The following is a 20,691-nucleotide window of genomic DNA, read 5'->3' on the forward strand; positions in this document are numbered from 1 at the left end:
TTTAATCTCTTTTAGGGTTAAAAAATACATCTGGACATGAAGCAAATTTTTTTTTCTATATGATTTAATTGTCATGGAAAGTAATCCAACAAATTTATTTGATATTTTTAAAAAGTCCTAGGTATAGAATACTTATTTGTGTTTTCCTTTGTTTTAAGACCTCTGATTACTAACTGGAACTAGTATTAAAAGTGTATCAGTTTATTACTTGAATCAATTTATCTTTAATCATATTTTCATCAGAAGAGATATATTCAAATCTTGCCCACAGCTTAACTGAATACTGTTTTAATCAGAAACAATATATCATTGAAAGTGAGAGAGGTATAGAATATTTTTTTCCTGAAATTTTCATAAAACTATGCAAAATATCCTCATTCCTCAAAAACTTAAAAATCAAGCTGATAAACTGATGTAGTTTTATAAACATGTATCAATAATGTGTCATATAGTAAATACTTCAAATTCCTTTTTGCAACTGTTACCCAGTCTCATGTTCCTATTTATCCTATCTATATAGATGTCACTCTATATACACTTAAAATAATTGGAAGTGCCATTTTGTGTTATGCCTATAAGATGCATCATGTACAGATTGCTGCTAAACTAATTGAATGTTAACTTTTTGGAATTGAAATAATCTCTTAGTTGTATAATATATATAAGGGTTGTAATAATATATAAGGGTCTTATAATATATATATGTATAATATATTTATAAATAATCTTTTAGTTGCATAATATATATATAAGTGATAGGACGAGAGGAAATGGCCTCAAGTTGCATCAGAAGAGGTTTAGATTGGATATTAGGAAAAATTTCTTTACGGAAAGGGTGGTCAAGCATTGGAACAGGCTGCCCAGAGAGGTGGTGGAGTCACCATCCCTGGAGGAGATCAAAAAACGTGTAGACATGGCACTTCAGGACATGGTTTAGTGGGCATGGAGGTATTGGGTTGGCAGTTGGACTAGATGATCCTAGAGGTCTTTTCCAACCTTAATGATTCTATGATTCTGTTATATAAAGGTCTACATTCTATCATGACACTGCTATTCTTTTGTAATTAATATTTTAAAATTTATTAGTATTTTAAAAACAAATTACTAAACCATTAATCAGGATTTTTTAAGACACTCTTTCTTTATCTGACAACTTTCATTCAAAGCTTAATTAGTGAGAAAAAAGGGACAATAGGTCACTGCAAATACATCACCACAAAACTTCTGTGGAAGAAATCAAAATCAGGCTAAGACATCTGACTCAAAAAGCTTAATCTAGGGTAAGGAAGAAAGGAAGAAAGGAAGAGTTGTATGATTTATATAAAACCAAAAAGTGTTGAACTTTGAAATTAGGGGCCTAGATTTCTAAAGGACTCTAAAAACACTTAGTGTTAAAGATTCTCCTTGGCAGCACCTGAACATAAAATTTCACAGGTTTTGGAAGGGTCCTACTGAAGTGTTAATGTTGAAGTGCTGTAATGCTAGCTAGCAAAGACACTCTTGGGTAGCTTCCTCTTTTGCTTTGATTCAGGAAAAGACATTAACTTCTCCAGACATTCCAAAACCAGAGAAATCCTATACAGCATTTATTTGGATAGGAAACGGTGAAGTAGCTTCTTAAACATGAAGGAAAGTCTTTAATTTCATGACATTAAAAAATAGAGAGCTTTATTACAAGCCAGGATAACAAAACAGAATCACTTGTGATATTGATTCTATTTCTTATCAAGTGAGGAGGCAGGAAGATTATTTCTCAAAGGTGAATGACATAATGATTACCTTTCATATCTATCCTCTCAGTTTAACTTTAATTTATACACTTTATTCTTCTTATTTCTGATTTACCACTACAAAAAGGATCCCAAAAATACGTGCTGTAAAAGACCAACATTTTAAGTTAAATGGTCCATGTTTATCTTGTTAAGATATCAGTAGGATTACCCCAAATGTCAACAGTTTAATAATAAAAAATAGTAATAAAAAGAAGGAAATATAGCTACAAAAATGTCTAATACTAACACTACAACAACATTCAATGAATCACTACAAAATACAGTGAGTATGAACACAATTTTCAAAGAGAACAGAGATTATAACTATTCTATAAATCTAAGAATCTAGACTTCTAAGAACATATGCAAAACAATGTGTTTTCCCACTGCTAAACATTTCAAATTGCACCTCAGAAATTAATGTTTGTTAAAATTAATTTTAATTAGTAAACTAAAAAGATATAGGGAGAATATAGATTTGGTATCTTAAATGTCTTTATTCTAGGAGTGAAAAGAGTGTAGGTCAACCTTAATGGGAAGAGTGAAAAAATATATATTCTTTTATCTTTTTGTGTCCTTTAAAGTATTTTCTTTCTTTATTCTTATGCAAGATAATAAGGCACATTGTAGCTAACTGGCAGAAGATATCATAATGAGTTTTAAAAACCTGTATCATCAGGCAGCAAGATTTAGAAGGACTAAATACAATAATATTATCATTTAGTAGAGTAAGTTTTATTTATATGTTATATAAAGACTGCACAGAAGTTATTTTATCAAGTAATTATTCCATATCTTCCATATGCTCTTCAGATTTTTTTTCCCCACATTTTTTGAAAGTGGTATAATTTCCAGACAAGATAGTCCCTACACTTGATATTGTGCTTATAACTCTAACTGTTCTTTTCACCCTAGCAATGTATTGTATAGGGAACATATGCTAATAATATTCAATCATCATCCTTCACACATTTATATCACTCTTTAAAGGATATTGTAAACTTTACCATACATTTAATGTGAGGAAAAATATTTCATATTTGTTTATAGTTCAGTTTTATAATGAATAACCTTGTGTTTTCTTTCAAAACGTTAAGTTGAATCCATAACCCAATCTACTTTGAATAAAAATATCTTCTTTAAATAGTCCTTCCTCATCTTTGATTTTTTTTAGAAATCAAAATTAATTATTTATTAATTCATGTAATACATGGAAAAATATTTTGTAAAGTGCTATAATTTTTAATTAAAAAGTCACGTGGAACTACAGATCACATTCAGAGTAAAGTCTTATATACCTAGAATAGGACTTGTAAAACATTTAAGTGCAAAATTGAAATCTCCAATCCTCCCATTCATTTACCATCTAATTCAGGAAGCACTTAAAGACAGCACCCTTGGGAAAAAAAACACATAACTGGAGTACTTAATCTCATGGTTTAGGCTGAATGAATTCTTTAAAATAAGTACAGAAGTTAGCTATAATAGTCGACAGAAAGAGATAGGCGGCCTTAATAGCATCTTTCAGAGAAAGATTTGTCAGTGTTAGGTTTATGGTTGGACTCAATGATCATAAAGGTCTTTTCCAACCTACATGATTCTATGATTCTATAACATTAGACAGATAACTTAAAAGGAATGTTACAGACTCTTTTAGTTAAAAGATACGGGAGATGATGGTTCACATATTTAAATATGCCAGTGGTAAAAAGAGCTGGAAAAAAAAACATTAAAAAAAGAAAAAAATCATTATGAGTTATAACCAACCACTTTGACAAAGATGTGATGCACACATCGTATGTCTCTAAGGGAAGCATTAGCCCTACTCTCACAAAGACCTACAGTTTCTCATGCTTCTCCACTCTTTTTCCTTTGGGTGGTCTGGTTTTATAAGAGATGCCTATATTGCCTATTGCAGTATGGACCAATGGAGCTGCATAATGTCCAGAAGTTGTTTCACAACACAATTCCAACTATAGTTTGCTAAGATAATATAATTATTTAATAATTATATTAATTGGTTATGTTGCTATCTCATTTTTTTACTTATTCTTCTCCCTGAAAGAGAAATTAATAGTCCAAAATAGGTTTAAAATTATTCGTATGCATTTCTTCTTACTTAAATTGAAATACGTATTTTTGCAAAATGTGTATACTGTCTTCCAGCTGTTCTGATGCACAGATTAAAAAACAAGAAAAAACTGAAGACATGGGAACAGCAGACACATCTTGATAGCCATTTAACAGTAAATGTACCCATTGATTGTACAAAAGTTACACATTGTCTCATATGCTAGAGATTTTCTAATGCCATTCAATACTGGAAACATCATTTTAGTACTTTTACTTCTATACTGTCAAAAATGCAAAACAGCATAAGTGCCTGGCAATAAAACTCTGTTCTTTAATTTGAAGACAAAACAGTACTCATATATACTACTTCCTAACTGAACTGCTGAAGTCAGGGAGCATGGCCTTTTTCATTCCCAATGCCAAATGTTCTGTCCAGACATTGTCTTTTCCCTTTGGACAGTAGGGCACGTTTATGTCTCACTCCTGTGAGACAGAAGCGTGTAACAGAAGCCTGTAAGACTTCTATAATGTCTATGCAATAACGTGATAAAATACATTTGAAATTAAAATGAAAAAAGATGTAATAGTTCTTGGTTTAATATTTCCAATAATACTAATACAAATAATATTTTTAAAAATACAAAGAATTCGGGTTTTGTAATTGTTTTAATGCTGTAACAAGTCTCAAATGTACAAAGATTTGTATCTGTGAAAGCCTTCATCTAGAAAACTAATTTTAAACTTTATTTCTTCCCTGTAAACCCTTTGCATTCCAAGAAATATGCAATACTTTCAACCTCTTCTATATATTTATTTTACTAGATTTCTGAGCAATTTATGGTAATTTGCATTAACTATCATGGAATGATAACTTAAATTTTATGGATTCTTGTAACATTGGATTTAAATGACAACATAAGGAAATAATACAAGTGTCCCTTCCCAAGTACATGGACAAAATACATGTTCATGCAGCAGAGCAATACAGTTAAGGTGTGAGGAGAATACCTGCCTCAGAAATAATAAGAAAATAATTTGAAATTATTATTCACAGTACTAAAATCCTCATTTGGGAAGCAAGGAATTGCAGTGCTGAAGCAAACCTTTAATCCATCTAGTGGAGTTTTTGCTTCTGACAATATTCAACCCTCCATTTCTAATAAGAATGCACAAAAGGATCCAAAGCAGAAAACACAATGTTAACCTGTTCCACTGGAAAATTTCTTTCTAGCCTCTAGCAGTCTGTCCTGAAGCAGAATGACTGGCCCTTCTTTCACAGTTTTTTCAAGGCTTATACCTGTAGCTCAGTTACATCTTTCTTGAATTCCTTGCAGCCTTTTCTGGTTTGACTAACCTAAAAGCTATTGGGTGGTTTGTGTAGAGAAGCATCTGTCCCATCTTTCAAGATCAGTGTCAAATATACTGAACACACATTCCACAGTGAAAACCTGTATCACCATTAGCCTCCTGTTATGATAGAAATACTTTAGTTCAATCTATTTCATTTCTTCTTAGCTGGTTGATTATCTATGGCACCACTTCAGTTCTACACAATGAATACCTATTTTTGTCATAACATCCTATACGAGACTTTGTCAAAGCCTCTAAAGGTCTAAAAAAATGTCAGAAATTTTCTTCATGCACTTGTATTTTTTAGATGAAAGTTCAAGTAAAAGCTTTATAATGGAAAATTTTATATGTTACATTGTACACTGCCCCCCTTGCCCCCAGATAAGAAAAAAAGAAGGAAAAAAACCCACATGGAGCTTAAGATAATTTCTGGCAGTATCATGAGTTCCCATAATCAATACAACTGACAGATATTAATAGGAACAATTAATCACTGCTGAGGAACATGATTCATAAAATATTTATGATTTATAAAAGCACATACTATTCTGACTTTAGCTGCTTACATTACAGATTAGGAGAAAGGTGCAGTTCTTCAGCAAAAGCTGCATTACATATACACACACAAACAAGTAAATAAAAATCAGAAAGTATTGTGAGTTCTGAAGCAAAGGTACTACCAGAAAGTTACCTTCACATCTGGGGAAATGATAGTTCCAGTTCCTGTTGATTCCATGTTGGCATGTCAGAACAGGCTGACCCCTCAAAACATATCCAGGATAGCATTCAAATGATACTGACTGACCCACACTGTAATCTGAGTTGACTATATATCCATTCAAAAAAGGAGGAGGATCAGGGCAGTTCTGTAACTCATAAGCTGGAAGATAACAGAAGTACTTTTTATTGCTTAGTCAGCTCTCAACACAGGAAATAAACATTAATATAAATTCTGTAATACATTCCATAACAGGTAAACACTGGAATGCCAAACACCAGTAACAGAGCAATTAACATATAAAAATAAATAAATCATCCATTTGGACCATCCAGATCTTGATAAAAGAATGAAAAAATTAGCTCTAGAGATAAAGCATAGGAAAGATCAAAATCTGGAGTAGAATGAATTGCCACTTACACCAGGAATTTAGAGAGCAAAGTCAAAGAAACACTGGGTGCAGGGCATGAAGATGGAATATTTTCAGTAGTTCATGTTGAAGCATCAGATTAGGATATTATGTAAATTACGTCTTTATTTTTAAACAAATTTCTAGGCTCAGACCTAGTGCCTAAGTTCTGAGAAGTAACAGTTTTATAATAGGATAACATTTTTTAAACCAAGATACATGGAATTCATTTATTTAATAAATAAGATGGATATACTTAGGGATTATGTCACTAAGTGACATAATTTCATGAGTTCATCAAACATTTTCATAAACTTTACTTATACTCAGTTTTAATTTAATGTTAAGTCTGAAATAAAAAAAATCTTGCTTGGAATGCAGCAACAAAAGCTGCACACAGTAATATTAATAATTTAATTGACCAAAATTAATAGGTTAAAGATTAAAAATTATCACAGAATTTTTCAAATAACTTTTTCCTATCCTGATATATAAGAAACAATGCAATTCATTCCAAGTAAGAAATCGTAAAATTATTTAGGAAAATAAATTTGTCCATGATGCCTGAAATTAAACTGTATTTATTAAAAATGCATATCTATTGAATGACCATGTTCATAATGCAATTTCCAAAATTTGAAAATACTTTCTTTTTTATTAATATGCAAGTATACTTATACAATTAATATTGGCATAAGAACTTGAGATGATAACTTTTTTTTAATAACATTCATATACATTCATAATGTTCTATGTGTCATCTAGTAGGAACGGATGTAACTGTTGCACAACAAAAAATAGAGTTTTGCAGCACGTAGAAAAACAAACATTTCAAACTGAGGATAAGCATATATATTACTATGATGGCTTATATTTATTTGACTGGCAATATTCCAGTTTGTTCATTACCTTCATCTATAAAATTGTTCAATGACTTCAACAATAAAGCAGCACACAACTAATCACAGCATAGTAAGTATTCTAGTAAGGTATAACAAAGTTATTCATTCATTACAATTTTATAAAATACAAGATTTTCACAATTGATTGGATTTTTAATATCTATTAAACTATGCAAAAAAAAATAACCTAACCAAAAAAATGAAAATAATTAATGAAAGACTACAAAGTCACAGAGCATCAGAAAGATCTAGAAAAATGACAGAAATCTACCAAGGAAAAAGTTCCTTCTAGATATATCTCCACACAAAAAATTGCATTAATGATTCATCATATTTAATGTCAGGTTTTATGTTTGCAAAGACCTCAAAATATTATTCAATTAAACATATTTAATTCATACAAAATAGTGTGATGAAAATTCAGAGGGAGCTTTCATTAATAACATTTGCTAAGTTATAAAGATAATTTAAAACTACGTGTTTCCATATTGAAGATATATTTCCTTAGCATATTTAAATGATAAATAGTTCCACAGGAAGCAAAAAAGAAACACAGTTTTATAAAAGTGTTATGTAGAATAATTCACAAACAACTTCACATAGATAAGATAGCAAGTAACTGCCGTTTAAGAAATAATTACTGAGAAAATGAATGCCCTGCTTTCTCTGAGCATTCAATTTACAGTTATGAAATAATTCTGTCAGAAGATAAGAAAGTTCAAATAAGAGCAGTAATACCAGTGTGCTTTATATTAACACGTGCCATTAAGTCCAAGCTCTAAAAACACAGTAAAAGAGATGAAGAACATATTCTTGAACAATGTATTTTGTTATTTTGTCAAAGCTAATCAGTACAATATGGACATGTTCATCCTAGAAGTATATACTTATTATTATCAATTAAATAATAATTATTATCAATTTAAATAAGTAATTTCATCAAGATTAAGCTAAACATATGACTTCGGTGTGCTTAAGTGCTTACTTAAAGTGAAGTTTGTACTTAAGTGCTTCACTGAAGTACAGCTACTGTGATGAGTTTTTTTAGTCATTGCTGATTAGCATCATGCTATGGAATATATAGATTTATTTTAAGAAAGCCTTCTTCTTTTCCCTAATTCATTCATTCATCCAGAATCCAGTGTTTGTAACATTACAAAGCTGGAAGAGATGTGGAGGTACCAGAAATATTCCAAAATCCTCTAATAAATCAGACTCCCCCCAAACAGCAAAAAATTAAGAAAAGAAAATGAAAACTTAACAATCAGAATTAATTGCTACTGGAAAAGAAATTAAAAAAGCTTTATTCTACCTTAATTATGGTTCATTAAAATTTTGTGCTAAATCTAGTAATTGTTCATTAATTTTTAAGGCTATTATTACTCCTGCTATCATTATTTGTATAGTATTACTACAGATAGTATCTTTATTGTCAACGTGTTTATACAAAATAGAGTACTGAAAGATTATTTAAGAGTTCAGTACATATAGTCAAGACTAATTTATATTAAAAGTTACTTAGCAAATTATATTAAAAATACAACAGAAGATTATTCTGGAGGGTCAGAGGATCTCACAGATTCATTCAACAAGGTGCAGCACTACATTGCCCAATAGTTACAATGACAGTGTTTTGGAACAATGACTATACGTATTGGAACTTTTAAACTTTGATTGTACAAACTTTTGAGGAGATTAATATGCTGAAAAATATCCTTCCTTATTCGTCAATTTGTTGCAATACAGTATTATTAGGTTACCTTTTAAATGCACTTAATGTGATCTCTGTTTTTTTAATTTAGTCTTAGAAATTAATTTCAGAAAAAAACTTATCTCACTGATCTATGTGAGAAGAAAACACAGGAACAGCTCCTGTGAAATCCTGAATGAAATCCTGAAAGAAACGAAATCCTGAAAGAAATCCTGAAAGAACATCAGCATCCTGAAAATGAAAATCCTGAAATTCTGAAATGAACTGAAAATCCTGAAATCCTGAATGAACTGAAATCTTGAATGAACTGAAAATCCTGAAATCCTGAAATCCTGAAATGAAATCCTGAAATCCTGAATTGAAATCCTGAAAGAACATCAGGATCTCTCTGTCCCTCTAATTTGCACAACATCCCTTAAAGTCCCTTGGATTGTTAATGGAAAAAATAAAGCCTACCTTTTATAATTCTAGATAGTATTTAATCAGAGATGTATATGCTTTTCGCCTATTGTAAGTAACGTAAACAAAACACATACAGAAACTTTTGGGGTTTGTTCTGGTATTTTAGTAAGAACAGAACCTCTGCCTAAAGCAGATTACCATAAATGTGAAGGTCAGTCAGTCAGGGGTGAAAGCACTTGCACATGAGCAGAGAAGAGGGTTTTTTAAAAAAAAAAAAAAAAAAAAAAAAGAGGTGTAAAATGGGAAGATACTCTCTGTATGTGACTTCTGCTATAAATCCTATGGATGACTCATAAATTATTGGAGTAACTATAAGTCAGGTGATCCATCTGGCTATGATACCATGATTTATAGGCCACTCAGGGAATATGCTTTATAGTTTTAATATAAATATGAATTATATTCTTCTCTGTTCTTTTGATATATGCAGCAACTATACCTGATTTAACAGAGCAATTCATTATTCAGTCATCACTATCAAATATTACCCACAAATCCTGATCTCACACCTCACAAAATAAAGCTTTTTTTATGAGTGTCATGGTCAAAGACTTGTTTGGTATTGAGCTTTAAAAAATGATATACCATTTCACAGCAGAAAAAACTCTAGTGAGAACCTGAAATGAAGCCCAATGTAAAGGAAATCTGAGAAAAAGATTTAATTCCAATGTTGGCAGCAGTCAAATACCTGAATTTTAAAACAATCTCGTATTGACATTTGGCATTTCTTTGTGCAATATATTTTCCACTGGTAAGAAAAGAGCATAAATCACAAAAGAAATATAACTGATCTATCTTGTTTTTATGATTTAAATGTATTTTCCTTCTTACATTAACACTACGGTGACTTATTGCCTTTTCAAGTGCCACATACATCTATAACACTTCAACATGGGAATAATTACAGAAAAATTGTATTAGCAGAGAGTTGAGCATGCAAACACTCAAATATTACGAAAGGTCACCATTAAGGCTACTTAAAATTTTCATTTTGTCTTATTGTACATTCCTCCAGTATCATGCTGTGTATAACTACAGACTCAAGAACAAAACCCATTTCTCAGACTAGACTAGACTAGACTAGCATGGGTTGGGTTAGGTTGGAAGGGACCTTTAAGATCATCTAGTTCCAACCCCCCTGCCATGGGCAGGGACATCTTTCACTAGATCAGGCTGCTCAAAGCCCTGTCGAACCTGACTTTGAACACTTCCAGGGATGGGGCATCCATAACTTTGCTGGGCAACCTGTTCCACTGTCTCACCACCCTCATCTTAAAATATTTCCTCCTTATGTCCAATCTAAATCTACTCTCTTTAGGTTTAAAACTCTTGCCCCTTGTCTTGTCACTAAAGGCTTTGGTAAAAAGTCTCTCTCCATTTTTCTTACAAGCCTCCTTTAAGTATTGAAAGGCCACAATAAGGTCTCCCCAGAGCCTTTTCTTCTCCAGGCTGAACAACCCCAACTCGTTCATCCTTTCTTCATAGGAGAGGTGTTCCAGCCCTCTGATTATTTTTGTAGCCTTCCCCTGGACCTGCTCCAACAGGTCCATGTCTTGTGCTGGGAGCGACAGAGCTGGATGCAGTACTCCAGGTGGGGTGTCATGAGAGAGAAGTAGAGGGGGAAATTCACCACCTTTGACCTGCTGGCCACACTTCTCTTTAAGGAAGCACAGGATAAAATTTGGTGCAGCCCAGGATAGGACTGGAAATCTGGAACTTCGCTTTATTGCCTTAGGTACCAAAGAACACCATATTTCCAGATGTAATGACTCAGGATTAGAGTCACAAAACATGGCTTAATTTTGTCACATGAGTTAGAAAATAATTTGCTATGAGCCCCGCAAAACTTCTTATTTCATTTCCATTAGTATTCCCCCCTTAGGACATAATCTGAAACCATTTTAGAAATATAGTAGTTTTTCAACAATCTCTTTTTCCTTCCAGGATTCCTATGACTTAGAAGCGCCATCATAATTGTATTTTTTCTAGATAAAGGTCATCAGATTTAACATGTTCAAATCATGTTGTGTATGTGTATTAGTGTGCTTGTGGAAGAAAGCGAGTGCAATTACAACTTTTTTCTCTGTTTTCTGGAACATGTTGTTCTCCAAGTACAGCAGGGTAAGATTCTTACCTCATATTCAGGTTTATGCTACATTGAAATTCAGAACAGACTAGAAATGCTCTTAGACTTCCAGTAATAGGAACTATGATTCCCCCAGTAAAAATAACACAAATAAAACATTTTATCTGCTTCCCTTAAAAAAGCTGTAGTCCTAAAGGGAAAGCTATGTGGAAAAAAGATGTTCAGAAATATTAAAAGGCTGAGGTAACAGTCATAACGTAGCCAGGGATTAAAAACCACAAATATGTCTTAACAGCCATTAGACTAACTGTATTCTTCTTGTACTAAATTCTGTTATGAATCTCTCAGAGGCCATAAAAGCTATTTATTTCTTCTGACCTAGCTATATGCAGAGTATCCTGAGCCTGTAATTAGATAACTTGGCTTGCCAATCAAACTTCTGTGACAGTTCTTCCCCTTAGACCTAGTGTGCATAGGCTGTTTACATCTCAGATACTGAGATTTGACAGATGTGAGGGTCTAAGAAACTCAAGATTGCCAGTCAAATGCAACTTAGAAATGTTCTTCTAAGTATTTCTGGTTGCTTCCTGTCTTTGCTGCTTTTCATAGGTGGCAAAACCACAGCTGTGATAACAAAGAGACACCCTTTCTTAATGCTTCTGGTTTTTGAATTAAACAGTACAATATTTATTTCAACAACAGAAGAAGTGTAATTAAACTTAAATGTTGCTATTTTAAAAATCAGGCACTTTTAAAGTCATTATTTTACAAATAATGAAAAATAATATCTAATAAAATTTATCTTAACTGCTTCAGATAGTTCAACAAGTAATCAGTATGAACTTCCTTCTTGCCACAAGTGAAACAAAAGGTTTAACAACACACACAAATTCAGTAACTCAGTCTTGAACATAATGGAATACCCACCATTCCTTATGTAGTGCAATTGCAAAGCTGAAGTGATAACAAAACATGGAAACATCAGTGCACAAAACAAGGACTTGACTGGCAATGGTACTCAGAGCTGTAACTTCCCTAGGGTTCTGCTAAGGAGACAAAGCTTTTTACTGCAGCCAGAAATACACAGTACCTAACTGATTCAGGTTATATATTCAAATCCTGTGCTGTGAGAATTCACAGGCTAGTGCTTAAGAAGCAGCACTGGCTCCTTGCAAGCATGGAAAGCAAATATTTTACTGTTCTCAGTGTGCACACTCTTTTCTTCCTTCTCAAAATAATGTGCTCAGAGAACAATCCCAGGCTATATTAAGTTTCAATCTCATAAGTATTTTTCTGTCTTCAGAAAGTCAGTAGAAAAATTGAGAAATAACATTATTAATTCTATCATTCACTATACAATATTCATATTCTTTGCTTTCCCCTGTGATGAGGGGTTATCAAAAAGCCTTATCCTTCATAAAATGCTAAGATCTCTAGAAAACTTCATTTTTTATGACATGGAAGTTTGCTTGAATAAGCATACCCATTAACAATCTCCCTTTATTTTTAGATTGGTATCTATAAAAAAGCATCAACCTCGCAAAAAAACCTCTGCTACCTTAATGCCACTACTTGTTGTATTCTAGTTAGTAGAAATGGCACTTTTTTTCACTCATGAAAAAGCAGTCCTTGAATTGAACCGGGCCATTTTACCATTGCGTAAAGGGACAAATTTAATCTTAAATCCATTTTAATGTAAATTTAAGCACATTTTAAAAAATCAGACTAGGATTAAGCTATGCAGTCTTGTGGGAGCTTCCTAATACGCAACACATTAATTAAGACATTAGAATGGGTTTGGTGAATGTGACCACAACTATGGACCCTTTTTGCCTAGTCATCTTTTTTTAAGGGTATATCAAATTAATATCATTCTTAGAAAAGCAATACTTTTTTATTTATAAAACTTTTTTTCCCAATTATAGTATATTAGGACATCCTCAAATGGGATCAATTAGAAGCAGTCGGAAAAAACCTCTATTAAGTGTATAAAGATGTCAGGTCCTCAGATCCATCTGCTTTGCTTTACAAATTCATTTCTATGGAAATAGTAAAAGTGGACAAAAGCAAAAGTACTGACAAAATTTAATTTTTTAAATATTCAGTATAAATTTGTTCTCTCTAATTCTTTGCAGAATTTAGTTTGTGTGTGCTACATCTGCTGGCACTGGTATACACCCTCCAATTTTACATACAATCGTTACTTAGTCCTGACAACTGTTTGTTCCCTTTTATTTAAGATGGGCTTATTTATTTAAGATGGGCTATTTTAGATGCCCTGAGAGATTAAATACTTTTGAAATATGCTTCTTGGAAATCATGTAAATTATTACTGATAGGCTTCAAAAGACTATTTTATTTGGTATAGCAACTGTTAGGTTTACCTGATCAGGAGGATGGATTACTTCAGTACGTTGCTTTGTCAGCAGCTGAACAAAGCCTGGGGGTTTTTTGTATGTATATTACTATATATCTACATAATATCTATACAGTTTCTGTTTACCTACATATGGGCACTACATTCTTATAAGCAGATACCCCAGTGTCTGAGCCTTTTCTGGATTACCTTACCTTATTTGCAGCATCTCCAAGCCTTTGAAACACAATAAATAAGTTTTCTCTCCGAGTAAAATGCCATAGGCTTTATGCCATTTATGCACCTGACAGTGCAAGATCTCAGAGATCTGAGATATGTCTGGACTTGCCCTGTCCTGAGCTGGTTTTAGCTCATTTTAACAATTGCTAGCAGCCAAATGTTTATTACTTAATATGTTTTAGGTTATGCTCTACAAATACCATGTATGCTAAAGGCCTAGCAAGCCCTGGCAGTCACTGCTTAACAAACAATAGTCCTTTATAGGAATTAAAGCTGGGGAAAGCAACTTTCAAAGTTTGGCTGGGAACCAGGAAGAAAGAAGCAGACTGTGGTAAGAAAAACGTATAAAAATAATCCAAGTGGAACCCAAGACTGAAGAGTAAGAAATCCCTATCATGAACATCATATGTTTCCCAGCAAAGAGCTTTGGATGCTTATGACTGCCCCTCCAGTTCTACATGAAAAAGACAGAAGCTGTCAATGTTAGGCTCCATAAAAGCAGGAGGGTGAACATAATACAAAAGAAATTAAGTAGATAGGAGGAAGTTTTTGCATAACAATTTCAACTGCATTGCTTATGATTTTGTTCTGTGTTAACTGACTTGGACAACTTAACTGTGTAAGCATGAATTGGACTAAAAATAAATTCTTAGCTTTCTATATATGATATGCTTCCTTTTGCCCATAAGAAGTTTTTGAATGTGATACACATGCCAACCTCTCATGTTTTATCTCCCTCCCATGCCTATATTCCATGAATAGCAGTTTGGCAAGACACAGTGTCTATTAAAATGAGTTGTGGCAAGGAATATTCCAACTGGGTAGCCAGCAAGCCAAACTGAATTGATATCTATGGAGTAATGCTGCATCTTTCCTCTCAATAAGGGCACTATTTCAGGAGTCTTTCATCCACATTACTAATATTGATTTTCAAACATTTCTAGGAACTGTGAAATTTGACTGAAATTGGCCAATGGTTTCAAAATTGCATAACAGAAGTATATCAAGAAGCATGACAGTCAGACATCACAAAAGTGTAAGTCTTGTCATCCAAGCAAATCAGGCTAAGACTTATTTGACATTTGAATTACTGAAAGGAAAAGAAAATTTGTAACAGGGAAGAAAGGAGAAGGAAAGATAAACATTTTGGAGTACTGAATAATTATTTTTTAAGTCCAGTTTCAGCAATTGCAGACCGACTAAGAGAAAGAGAGAGAAATCCAGAAGTATAATACCAAAAGAAGTAGGAAAATCCAGAGAAAATCTGGAAGATAAAATAGCTAAATATGAAGGGCAACAGGTGTGGGACTGGAAAAGTCAGCTATCAGAAGCAACGTACACTTTGTATGAAGAAAAATAAAGCAGCCATTAAAATTGCTCAATTGTAAACCACTGGCATTTTCTGTCAGAGCATGTCAGAGGAATGGTGAATACACTGAAACACAATACTTCCAGAAGTTCTTGGATTATGACTATCTTCAATTGATAGTACAATTTCCTACATGTTCTAAATGGTGCTGAGCAAGTTACTTGTGCTTAATAATATGAAGCTATAAAATATGATAATCTTAGAAAGAATTACCAAAGGAGAAATGTTAGCAATAGAAATGGCTAGTGCAAGTGGGATCTCAGAGGCAACAGAGAATTTGTGCTATCTGAAGAAAAATAAACACATTCAAGATATTTCATTTTTAAAGAACAAAAGTCCAAAATCTGTTTGTAGAATGCAGAAAGGGAGGTAGATGGAAGAGGGGACATAACTCAATTAGAATCTCAGTAGAGTGAGCTTAGGTAGTAGATCCTAATCACTTAGAAATTGAACATATCAGTGTTAGCAACTTTCCACATTAGAAAAAAAAATCAATAAATAATAAGTACCTTGTAAAATAATTAATTTTTTTTCTCAGTGTCTTTTTGAGTCGATTATATTGTGTTTTTTTTAAGTTTTAAAATCATATATTTTTTAATATATAGACTAAAATACTGTGCTTCCTCAAAGCAGTATTCAGGAATGAGTCACCCCAGAGTCTCTTTATAAGTAAGGAGTATTACATAAAAATGAACTGCGTGAGTTGCCTTTACTGGAGAAATTGTTTTGCTTCTCACTCATGGGGAAAATAAAACTGGATAAATGTATATGCATTTGGTAATTCAAATACACCTATATAATACACTTATAATTCAAATACACCTATTTTGAGAAACAAGGTAATAAATACTAGTTGTATTTTTTATTTGAAATTAGAATTACTCAAATATCAGTTAACATAACCATATCTCTTTCTTGGTTCTGAACTATTAGACTAATTGCGAAAGTAAGAAAATTCTTATCAAATTATTACTATTTTTGAGAACTTATTTTTTTCTGGACTCATATAAATATTTGCAAAATACTACAAGTTTCTGAATTTCTACGAACAATACTTCTTTTTCTTTTATTTCTTCTTTTAGTTTTCTTTTATTCTGAGAATGCTACTACACAATATTTTATTATAAGGCCCATCTAATGATAAATTTTAATATTTCATAATACATTGTTCTGTTTTTAGGTGCATTGCTTTTCCTCTATTTAAATCGTAGGATAAAATTTTACACTGTCAATGTGTTAGTCATGATAACACTCTTGTCAGCTGAAAAGTTGCAATTGGGAGAAGCAGAAAGCAAGCAACTTATCAAAAAAGTAAGTAATTTTATCAAGAGAGGGTTAGAGTGAACAAAAAAAATATCATTTTCTTTTGTGTGGTGTCCTCTTCATCATATTCCCATTTACTTCTTACCAGACAAAAAAATCCTACTGGACACAGTGGGGAAGGAAAGAATAGTAGAAAAGAGGAATTATGAGCATAATTCATCAACCTTCTCAAAATACAGGATAAACTTCATCACTGATATAATGGATTTCTGAATTATGAAAGCTACCATCTTAATGGCAACCCCAGACTGGACATAGATTATAAAAGATTCTTTCAGCAGTTTACCATGGATGAATAAAAAAAAGGTGCCTGTAACAGGCAAAAAGATAAAAAGTGAAGTTGTGGTTTTACTGAAATAATGACACAACTGTTAGCTTCAATAAGCCCAAGATTTCATCTGATTTTTAGACCATGGGTTGTGGCAATCAGCTTAACTTCTGAACATACATGTAATCTTCTTAGCTATACTTGAATACCATATCAATGATTCCCTGGGCTCAGTTTCCTATTGCTGAGCATGCTAAATTGCTCTAATGGGAAAGAAACAGTATTGGCAAAATGAATAAAATAAATAAAAAGATAGACAAATTATAGCAATATGTTTTCCTGCAGTGGTAGTTCTGTGAACTGTAGCACAGATTACAGAGTGTGTCTGTCTGCAGTGATAAGCAGATATTGCTTAAATATATGGAATAAATTAAAGGTAAATAAGCCTTTCCTCACAGGAGAGGTGTTCCATCCCTTTGATGATTTTTGTGGCCCTCCTCTGGACCTGCTCCAACAGGTCCATGCTGTCTTGTACTGAGGGCTCCAGAGCTGGTTGCAGTACTCCAGGTGGGGTCTCACTGGAGCAGAGTAGAGGGGCAGAATCACCTCCCTCGACCTGCTGGCCATGCCTCTTTTGATGCAGCCCAGGATACGGTTGGCTTTCTGGGCTGTGAGCGCACTTTGTCAGTATAGATAGATAGAGATACAGATGTCTATCCTCAGTTTTAATAAAACATTGTGACTGGATCTGAAGAACCTCTTGTTACTTTAAAGGAAAAATTTAACTGATAACCACAGGTAATTTGCATCACATCTGATGTCACAGTAGTCTTGCAGTACCAGTTGTGTCACTGGGTTTAGGTACTGGGCTCTAAGTGAAAACAGACCCAAGCACTGACCAATGATTGGAGGAGTTTGGAGTAAATGTATGTCAACTGCATTATGTCATGAACCTATATATATATATATATTTCTTTTTTTTTTCCCCAAATCTATGCCATCTTTTACTTTGATATGGACTATCATTTCCTTAAACATCAACAAACATCACTGTCCTTGCTAAAACCATAGAATAACATGTACAATAAATATATTTTGATCCAGATACACAAGAAGAGACAGAGATACAAAAAGCTAAGAATTATGATGATTAAAATGCAAACTGAATCTATCTCCTTGTCCCCCTGCTGAAACTATCATAGATCGTTCAAATATAAATGTATGCTTTCCTTTAAAGGGAATGCAAAACCTTTCTGAGCAAGCTGGAACATTACCTCTAGAATAATGTATTATACAGTCTACAAACAACTTAAGATTTAACTATTAATTTCATGACAGAAAATGCTGTTAGTCAGGAGTTAATCACATGTAGTTGAGCCTATAAAGACTCAATACCATTAAGGAAGGAAGGACTTGTCATAGTAAGGAAAAACACGCTAATTAGAACCAGAACAAAGAGCACTGGAGAATATACAGAAAACATACCACATGGCAATGTATTTTATTTATTCAGCATTTCTGCAATTTGCCACTTTTCTGTCTTTCCAGAAAATTCTAAAATGAGTCATCTGTCCAATTACAATTACCCTTGACTGCTTAGAATAAAAATCACACTAGGTGGGTGTGATGTTCTGAGAGTATTCCCTACTTCTAAGGCTATGTGACAGAACAAAACTCCATAGGCAATAGAGAGATGTGACCTCTTTGTGGGCACGCTTTACGAGCATTAGCCTAATTCAGGTGCTCAGAATCATCTGCCAGAAGATTCTTACTCTCTATCCGTTGACTCCATAGATATCTAACTATAACTGTATATATGTGTGTATGCAAATAAATACTGTACTGGGCCTGGCTATGACAGAGTTAGTTTTCTTCATAGCACCTCACAGCACCTGGTGCTGTGCTTCAGATTTGTGACCAAAACAATACTGATAACACACTAGTATTTTGGCTTTTGCTGAACAGTACTTGCACAGCATCAAGGCCATCTCTGTTTCTCACTCTGCCCCACCAGAGAATAGATTGGGAGTGTGCAATAGGTTGAGAGGGGACGCAACTAAGCAGATGACCTGACCTAACCAAAGAGATATTCCATACCATATAAAATCATACTCAGCAATAAAAGGGAAAAGAGAGGGTTTAGGGATGTTAGCCATCTTTTGCTTGGGAACTGGCTGGGCATCGGTCTGCCTGTGGGAGGTGGTAAGTGATTGCCTTTGCAATCTGATTTGTTTTGTTTTCTTTCTCTCTTCTTCCCCTTATCCTTCACTTATTAAACAATGTTAATCTTGGCCCCCAAGTTTTCTTGCTTTTGTTATTCCTTTCCTCTTCCCCTCATCCCACTGGGGGTGGGAGGAAAGTGAGTGAGCAGCTGCGTGGTGTTTAACTGCCCACAGGGATTAACCCACAACACATACATGTTTATACAAACATATAGGCTTATATACATGTATAAGCCTATATGAAAACCTAACCAAGTTATCTAAATTAAGAGCCTAGAATAAGGTAGCATGAATCTCTCTCACTGTAGTTAGATGAGAATTCAACCAGCCGTTCCATTTTGTTAAACTGTTCAGATCCTGCAATGGGGCTCAACAGTTTTCAGTAAGACTATTTTAACATTTTATAAATATGCATGAATGGATGACGTTTTATTGTCACTAATGGGGAAAAAAACAAACAATGAAGATGAAGAAAAAAGCCAACAGTAGAAGACCACAAAACGTTCACACGTTCAAATACTGAATATATGTATTTGAAAATACAGATACAGAATGGGTGTTATCTGTCACCTTTTCATTTCCTGTTAATTTCCACATAAGTCTAGACTGCAAAAATATACCATAAGAATTATAAAAATTTTCACCTGAATATTTAAAATAACTCATACTATATTTTGAAATCCTCATTCATTACATTAAATACAACAAGATTATATAAATTGGAAAACAAGACAGTGAATATTAGCAGTATTGTCCAGTAACAGTACTCTTTAATGGGATGGAAAGGAGTATCAGCTATGTGACAAATGACATCACCTTGGCTTTAGGTTTTTAGACCAGTAAAATAAAGATTCCAATTCAACACGATTACAGTTGTAAAAAAGTTCAACCTATGGATTAAACAATCCACAGATTTAAAAATGCTATATAGTATATGCCTAACATATTTTAAAAAATAATCAAAAAAAAATAAATTTCTTTTTAACCATAAATTTCATTGTGCTAGTTCCTACTTACCTTGGTATGTCAACTTAAATCCTTGCCTGTTTTCTGAGTGATCACTGTAAAAATGGACAAGTGTTTCATGAGTAGTACTTAGCAAGGGTGATGGGAGTTCCATTCCACTAAACTGGCCGATCATAGAGCTGGTGTGGTAAGGCCCATTCTGAATTTCAAGGAAATCATGATTTGCTTCAGTAGAGAAATTCAGAAACTGAATGTGTGCACCTGCAGCATTGAGAAAGAAAGAGAAATTAAAACCAGAGTTTTTATAACTCATGTTGCTTAATATTACAACATGTAAATACAAAAAAAAGATGTCATAATAATTGTTATAGGCACAATATTTATATTTTAGTCACCATTCAAAGTGGGATGTTTAAATTAAGGAAATAGCTGCCAAGTGTTGCAAGAGTTGGAGCTTCTAATTT

General features: G+C 33.2%; 1 protein-coding gene across 1 annotated transcript in view; it reads right to left on the bottom strand.

Moving 5' to 3' along the window:
* Positions 1-20,691, bottom strand: part of CSMD1 (CUB and Sushi multiple domains 1) — a 1,308,402-nt gene that overhangs the window by 145,485 nt on the left and 1,142,226 nt on the right. Inside the window, exons 41-42 of the mRNA XM_072855145.1 lie at positions 20,279-20,488; positions 5,887-6,075 (exon numbers count right to left, since the gene is read on the bottom strand). Of these exons, the coding sequence (XP_072711246.1) occupies positions 5,887-6,075; positions 20,279-20,488 (399 nt within the window). The remainder of the gene's footprint in view (positions 1-5,886; positions 6,076-20,278; positions 20,489-20,691) is intronic.

The sequence above is a fragment of the Ciconia boyciana genome, chromosome 3 (assembly GCF_034638445.1).
Source record: "Ciconia boyciana chromosome 3, ASM3463844v1, whole genome shotgun sequence".
Classification (NCBI taxonomy): domain Eukaryota; kingdom Metazoa; phylum Chordata; class Aves; order Ciconiiformes; family Ciconiidae; genus Ciconia; species Ciconia boyciana.